The sequence below is a fragment of the Nematolebias whitei genome, chromosome 3, assembly GCF_014905685.2.
Source record: "Nematolebias whitei isolate Nwh7 chromosome 3, NemWhi1, whole genome shotgun sequence".
NCBI classification, from domain to species: domain Eukaryota; kingdom Metazoa; phylum Chordata; class Actinopteri; order Cyprinodontiformes; family Rivulidae; genus Nematolebias; species Nematolebias whitei.
In genome coordinates, this window is record NC_056500.1 from 20,970,094 (window position 1) to 20,978,706 (window position 8,613).

At 40.5% G+C, this 8,613-nt stretch overlaps 1 protein-coding gene across 1 annotated transcript in view; it reads left to right on the plus strand.

The window, feature by feature from the left end:
* acbd6 (acyl-CoA binding domain containing 6) overlaps nucleotides 1-2,660 on the plus strand; it is a gene marked incomplete in the record, with an annotated part of 48,164 nt that extends 45,504 nt beyond the window's left edge. The window contains 1 exon segment of the mRNA XM_037674659.1: nucleotides 1,906-2,660. Coding sequence (XP_037530587.1) covers nucleotides 1,906-2,060 — 155 coding nt within the window.
* Nucleotides 2,661-8,613: the final 5,953 nt, after the last annotated feature.

Below are 8,613 nucleotides of genomic sequence, written 5' to 3' on the forward strand. Positions count from 1 at the left end.
GCAACTGGCCCAGACAACATCCCCGGAAAAGTGTTGAAGGAATGTGCTGATCAGCTCTGTGAGGTGCTGGCAGACATCTTTAACACCTCACTTACCCTGGAGACAGTTCCCACCTGCCTGAAGACTGCCACCATCAACCCAGTCCCAAAAAGCTCTACAGTGACTGGTCTGAATGACTATCGGCCAGTGGCCCTCACCCCGATAGTCGCTAAATGCTTCGAAAAACTGATCATGACTCACATCAAAACAACCATCAACATCAACGAGGACCCTCATCAGTACGCATACCGTGAGAACCGATCAACAGAGGATGCAATCTCCTCTGTGGTCCACACTGCACTCAACCACCTGGAGCAGAAAAACTCTTACGTCCGTATGCTCTTTGTGGACTTCACATCCGCCTTCAACACCATGATCCCCCAAACCCTGATGGACAAACTATCCACACTAGGACTAAGCCCCTCCATTTGCAACTGGGTACTAGACTTTTTAACAAACAGACCACAGTTAGTGAGGATCCACAACCTCTCCTCCTCCACCATAACCCTCAGCACTGGCTCTCCTCAGGGATGTGTGTTGAGCCCCCTCCTGTTTACTCTGCTCACATATGATTGTGCAGCTACCCATCCAGGCTGTCACATTGTAAAGTTTGCAGATGATACAGCGGTGGTGGGATGCATCACAAACAATGATGAGTCCAGCTACAGGCAAGAGGTGGAACACCTGGAGAGCTGGTGCAGAGAGAATAACCTTCACATCAATGTGAAGAAGACAAAGGAGATGATTGTGGACTTCAGAAGGAACAAAAACACCTACACCCCCCTGAACATAAGAGGATCTGCGGTGGAAGTCGTCTCCAGCTACAAGTACTTGGGTGTACACATGAATGACAACCTCAGCTGGAGCAACAACACCACCAGCCTGATCAAGAAAGCTCATCAGAGACTCTACTTCCTCAGACGGCTGAGGCGAGCTGGTCTGGGAAGCTCAGTCCTCACCTCCTTCTACAGGTGTGCAGTGGAGAGCATCCTGTGCTCCAGCATCAACGTGTGGCATGGAGGCTGCACAGCTGCAGAAAGAAAAGCTTTGCAGAGAGTGGTGAAGGCTGCACAGAAATCTGTTGGAGTCAGTCTCCCCACCATCACAGACATCTACACCTCCAGATGCAGGAAGAGGGCCACCTGCATCATGAAGGACCCCACCCACCCAGCACACACACTTTTTGCCCCACTCCCCTCAGGAAGGAGGTTAAGGAGCATTAAGTGTAGAACCACTAGACTGAGGAACAGCTTCTACCCTGAGGCTGTTAGACTCATGAATCTCTAACTAGAATAATCACTGTGAAAAACCATATCATGTTGCTGCTGATCTGTTTCATGTTGCTGCTGATCTGTTTCAATGTTGATGTGTTCATGCGTGCACATCTGCTCACAGACTCATGTTCATGTTTGTGGTGATGTTCAATGTTTTATGTTATGAGTGCTTAGTGTATATTTAGTTGATGTTTTTCTTAGTTCATATCTTAGATGTTATTACTGTTTTTCTTATACATTTTATTGTTGGATGTAACTGGGACCCTGTGTACATAATTTCGCTCCACCACATGTACCACATGAGGTGCGAATGACAATAAAGAAACTCTGACTCTCTGACTCTGAAAACTGTGGGACGAGAATCGCACCAAAAACATACAGAAGAAAAATGGATCACAATAGTGTGAATGCTTCATAAACATTCAAAAAGCGTTCAATACATAAACATTCACACAATAAAGTAACTAACTTCATGTTCTTACAATCATCTTAAATGTTTTTCTCAAAGTTAGTATAAATATAACTGTTTTTTGTCTTTCGCCTGGTTTTCCTCTCCTGACATCTGCTACATTTCTTCCTCCTTGCTTCTTAGCATCAGCATGCGAGTTTGCAGACATCGTAGAGCTCCTCCTCGATGCCGGAGCTGACCCGTTTATCAAAGACATGGAGGGCTCTCTTCCAGAGGAGGTCACTGAATCCAGTGCCATCTCCTCGCTTCTGCGCCAGTACACCGCGCCGAAAGGCTAGACCAAGCACCCGCACCTCCACCTAAGTCTGGTCTCTGCTCCACTCATTGGTCCAGCTTTCCCCATCCTCCCTTCTTCTTGGAAAAAAATATTCAGTTTATAGAAAATCCTTAAGTTTTGTTTTACTTTTAACTTTTTCAGAGCTTATGAGTTCAAAAGCTTTGTTTTCCTAAGGTACTTTTATTTAACATCAATCACCTAATTTAATGAATAAAAGGGCATTGCATTTGGTGTTTTTTTTATGCTGTAGTTCTGAGAAACACAAGTGAGATTTTGTTGTACTGATGAAACTGTTTATTCTTTATTTTGTGTCAAGTATGAAAACCTTCAGTTGTAATATAGAAATAAAAGTATGAATTTCTTCAAGTCAGAGGATTTTAAAATCAGTGCAATTAAGTATCTAGTTCTATCAAATTTTACTCACTTAAGGAATCTAAAGGTGACATTCCTACCTTCAAAAAACTGTTTGCAGTTTTTGGAAATTCACAGTGTCCCAAATTTTATCATGGTCATAAAATACAGCTCAACCTAACCAGCCGGTCCTCCCGGACCATTTGTTCACAATTCATTTGTTACAAAACGAGGAATGCTTTAATCTTTTCCCATAAATTATCAATAAAGTCTTCAGTGAAGTGAAGCTGTGTCTCACTTTGTGTTATTTGTTCAGAACTGTAGCAAAAATCTAAATTTTGAAATATTTTTACATTATTTCAATCATGCACTAATATGGTAAAAATCCATCTGCTCAAAACAAACTTTTATGTTTGGAGTTTTTGGTACGGGACAGACAATAAAAATAAATAAAACATTTAAAAAAGACCAGGCTGGTGATATAAATAGATTGTGATGAAATTAAAAGGATTTTGTCAAAGATCAGAGCTGAAACTGACATGCATGCATGGTTCACACCATTGTTTGAATTAAGCAACATGCAACTTAAACAGCCCATAAACACACACACACACACACACACACACACGCACGCACACACACACACACACACACACACACACATTCATCATAATGTATTTACAGCTCTGCCTCTGGGCTATGATGTCACAGGAGAGATTTGGAGGCTCTCCAAAAATAACCAACTCATGTTCAGAATCTAAATCTGCTTTACCTGCTGTCTAGCCTCGGCTCACTCGCATTCCAACTGTTGGAAATGCACTAAACCTTGACCCGGATTCATAACTACACATTTAGGAGCATCCCAGAGCAGACTGTCTACACAGCAGAGGAGACTAAACATGATCCTTTACCATCTAACACATAATTTCCCCCTATCCTTGTCCTCAACCCTCTGTTTCACTGGAAATCTACTTCCACTGCAGCTACTAGATAATGTTCTCAACATGTCTGATTGGAGCCCAACAGTCGCTCAGCTCTGGGACCAAAGCAAGTAATCCATCTGGAATTTACCTCGATCGAATAAGAGTTTACATTATTGTATTTGATTTGTTCTTGGGAGCAATCTGAGATGACTTAAGTTGTAAATTGTTGCCCTGTACATGCAGCCACACCCAACTGAACTAAATGGTAATCATCACCCTGGGCACTGCTTCACTTCTGGTCCCGGTAGCTGTTTTACAGTGCTGGTTGTAAATTCAGGGTGCGCTCTCAGAATAAAAACTTTATTCCCTCTGCTCCACAAAAAGGACAAGAGAACTTAGAGTGCTCACTCATTCTGAAAGCATTATTTTCAGTTTGTGAAGTACATCCAAATGTTCCATCGTCTGTAAATAAATTTATGCATTTCAGCTTATGGATTTTGAGGAGGAACCTTGCATGGGTTCGGAGGAATCCTTTTGAGTATTCAGCACGAGTTTGAGGTGGGATGCTCTACAATCCCACAAAGAGACAAGAGGGAACCATCTTTGTTATGAATTCCATCCACATCCAGCCATTAAGGCTGCTGGTGTTTCTCTAAAGCATGCCTTGGTCTCCTTGTTGTTTCCTAAACCCCCGTTATGCTGGCTTGAGTTAAGAGAGGATGACGGCAGTCATGCTTCCCTCCCAGCTTGTCTGCAAGACTCTGACACTAAGCCCATTATGCTTCCATTATGGAGCTTCAATTTTCCGTTGAGCTTTTCACTTTTGACACTGCAGCTCCCTCCCTCTGCAAACCGCAGACTCGCACGCACCACAGTCTTCCATGCTGTACAGCCCTGCTGAATATTTATGCTTTTTTTTTTTTACAGGTGAAAAGTAATAAAGTGGGATTAGGAACAGTTTAAAGTATAGGTACTTTGCTTTAGTGCTTTATAGAGCTATAGAAACATCCCAAAATGCAAAACAAAGCAAAATTTTAAGTAACAAGATAGTAAGGGTCACTTCAAAAACAAACATGAAATGCTGTGATGGCCACAATTTTGTGATGCTTTTTCTGAAATTAGTGAATTCAACGTTCACTTTGTGAGACTATACTGTATCCCGCTTGGTATGGGTTCAGTAGCAAGCCCAACAAATTGCAAACTTGCTATATTAATATTCTGTTTGATCAGTTTACATCACAGCAAGAGATGACCATATGTCTCAATGCAGCACAGACACAACGGATTTCTGAAACTGAAGTAGAGAATATAACATGCATTTAAAAAACAGAAAACCAAATATAAAATAGACCCAAAATTGACTAAAAATATATCATACAATGTATATTATTATAAGCATACTTAATACTTAAATGTAAAACTACTTTTATAAATACACAGAAATCAGGTTTAGGTTTGACATGGACATGGTCATCGCAGCACCTTAATTATTTTTCTTTCATTCCTTCTTGTTGCTGCTGTGGTTGAGGTCATGTCCTTGTTGCGTGACCCAGTTTTCATTTATAGATACTTCTTTAAAATTAGCCACACATCTGAGAGATCGATTCAGTCAATGCAAAGTGTCCAGGTCCTGCTAATCAGAACTAAATTGTTCTGTTTCAATTTAATTCAGTTTATTTATAGAGTGCCAAGTCGCAACAGAAGTCATCTCAAGGCTTTGAACAGAAACATTCATATACATAAAAAGCAAGTTAATAACATTATTTATCTGAGGAGCAGACTGCTTTGAGTTTAACTTTGTTGCAAACTCTCATCCTGAGCAAGCATGAAGGCAACAGTGGAAAGGAAAAACTCCCTCATGAGGAAGAAACTTTTAGCAGAACCAGGCTCAGGACAAGCGGCCATCTGCTTCGATTGGCTGGGTTTGAGAGGACAGGAAGGAGGAACAGATACACAATGGCAGGTCAAGAATCACGTTGAGATAGAAATAATTTCAAATGCAAAGTATTCATATGTATGCATTTGTAACTATTTTTAAAAATGAGGTCAGGCAGCACAACAAGCCAACCCTAACTGTAGGATTTATATAGGATTCAAAAAGGAACATCTTAAGCCCAGTCTTAAAACTGGACAATGTGTCAGCCTCACGGACAGAAACTGGAAGTTGGTTCCACAAGAGAGGAGCCTGATAACTGAAAGATCTTCCTCCCATTCTGCTTTTGGGAACACTAGGAACCACAAGTAAGCCTGCAGTCTGAGAGCCAATTGCTCTGTTAGGAAAATATGGAACAATAAGATCAGTAATATAATATGGAGCTAGGTTGTTGAGAGCTTTGTAGGTTAGAGGTAAGATTTTGAATTCTATTCTGATTTCTCCTTCAAACTCCTTCCTCTGTGCTTGACAGCTGGTTTAAAGTGTTACATTTCATGCTGATATGCTTTTTCCCTTTTATTTAACTTCAGGACATCCGTTTCTTGGAAAAACTGACAACTTTCTTTGATGTTTCCTTTGGGTCGATCATCATTTTCTTTGTAGAATGACGAGAAAAACAGTGAAACAGTGCTGGGAAGTGGCCTTGTAAGCCTTTCTTTAGATTGATTGGCAGCAGCAACTGCTTCTCTAGGATCCCTGCTGGCTTCTGGGTATACAGTGGTGCTCGGACTCGCTCTGGGTGAATTAATGAAATGCATCTGATTATAGCAGCTCCTGGCTGCTTCCTTACATCTACATTCTTATGAAGGCATTCTCCCCACATGCAAACCTAGATTTTTTTTTTATGCTTTTTAATAAATAATGACACTAATATGTCAGGTACTCTTGTTTGTATAAGATTATATTCATATCGTTTCAAAACGTTATTTAATTTAAGTTCTAAAATTGAAAACTTGTGAATTGAAAGCAATAGTGTGCATTTCTATACTTACTGAAACAAAGAATAAGTAAGATGTTCATTATTAAATCCTTGTTTGCTCTTTTTTATCTTTCCCTCACCACAGTGTCTGTCTTTACTACTAGAGACCTTTCAAATACAGTAGTCCCTCGCTACTTCGCCGTTTGACTTTTGCGGACTTGCTCTTTCATGGTTTTTCAAAGTAGGATTGGACACACACAAAAAACAAGGTAAACGATACACAATTGTCAACTTTAATATTACTCACATGACTGGGACAGTATGGATACTGTACAGTAAAAAGTTAACGAAATAAAATGCTTCGGACAGGTGCCACCATTTTGTAGTTTTCTCTCAATAAGCCTACACTGTATCCCCACTCAAAACGACTACATTTCCCAGAAGCCAATAGTGCCTGCCCAGAAGCCCCGTTCCCTTCTGCTAAAATTGAGGGAAAGTTTTGATCTGATCTGAAAAAGTTCGGTCCTTATTCATAGTAACTTTAGCGCTCAGCGGATGCAGAGAACCGCACGGAACCGACAGGGAACCGGACCCCCAGACTCTTTGGTGAATCTGAGTGCCGCCTGCCGGCCCTCAAGGCCTACCGAGTGGGGAGGCGCTGCCCGGAGGTCCGGCGATATCTCCACATAGTGGTCCAGAACATAACCCCTGCGATAAACGAGAGGCTTCTGTAATGACAAAGTATTTCACCTATTGGAGACACATTCACTGGATAAAAATGTATGAACAGTTGTGTAAACGTAAAGAGCATTTTGAAGGTTTGGATTTTATTTGTTCCTTTCTTATTCGTGATTTCAGCAGGCTGTTTGGTGGTAAAGTCCCAGTTTCTCTTTAAAACGGCTTGAGTGTCATAAAAGAGCTTCTGTTGGACTCGGATCATTGTTAACTGCAGCGTTGGATGGAGCTGTTTGATTAAAAAAAAGCCCTTTCACAGTGCTGTGAGATTGACTTTCAGTCCAAAACAAATCCTCTCTGTTTTGCATGTTAATTTATTCCTGTTTGCTTCATAGAAGGGGAGAAAAAAAACAGTTTCCTTTAGGAAGTTTGTAATAAAAGCCTTGCGATCGATGATAATGGTATTTGTGCTCGTGTTTGTCATCTTCGCAAAAGCAACAGTGGTGGATTTTGCACAGATTTATTTGTATACTAGCGCTGTAAGTGGTGTGTAAATTATCCTAACTGTCTGTGTGGCTCTTTATCTTTGTAAGCCAGTTCTATTAGACCCTATCCATTAATGCCCATAGCCCAGCCAATCAATGCCTAAATAAAAATCAGCTCAATTTGTGGCATTTTATGCAAATGTCCAAACTCCAACTAGGCTGAGTGTTGGCTTTTTTGTTTTTATGATGTTTAAAAAATAGCTAAAACAAAATAATCAATAGCACTTAAGTTTGGGTTACACTGGCTCTCAGACAAATGTTCCACATTCCTACACAGAAATGAGTTTCATACACTTTGGTGGAGTTTCATTATTATTCATTTCATTTCAATTTGTTTGTTTTAATTATAACCAACACCATAATGCATTCATTCATTGTTGGTACCCACTTTATCCTGATCGGGGTGGGGGACTGGAGCCATTTCCAGAGAGTTCATCACAGAAACAAACATCTGTGCAAACACACCTCAGTTAACGTGCATGACTTTAGACTGATCCCACACAGATTCAGAGAGAGAATCCTGAACACAGACTGGCTTCAGCTGGGATTAATCCTGAACACAGACTGGCTTCAGCTGGGATTAATCCTGAACACAGACTGGCTTCAGCTGGGATTTCAGCTGAGAACGTGTCTGACCATCCTTAAACATCCCTATACTCCTTAATCGCACCGCTGCTTATTCTTATTTACAGGAAGCATATCTACAGATAATTAAATAAGGTTTATTATTACAAGAGCTGCATATGATAAATGCTGATATGGACACCAATGCATGGTCAGTGCTTCAACTGATGGCACTACCATGTCTTCTAGAGACACTTCCTTCACAGTGACTTATCTTTTTTACTTATTAGGCTTTGTGTTGTTACATTTCTAAAGCTAAAGGTTACTCATAAAGCCAACAAAGTTAAGTCAGTTAATAAAAAGTTAATAGCACCTTATGTGAAGATGCTATTTATAAGACTGAGTCGGTTGTGGCTCCTCAGACTGATGAAGTCTTTTGGATGAAAGACAAAACGTTTCAACAAAAATAAACCATCCGAATGATCTGACTCAATTGAATTCAGTTTATATGGAGCTAAGTCACAACAGAAGTCGTCTCAGGGCACTGAACAGAAACATTCATATATATAAAAAGTAAGTTAATAACATTATTTATCTGAGGAGCAGACTGCTTTGAGTTTAACTTCATCACAGACTCATCTTGA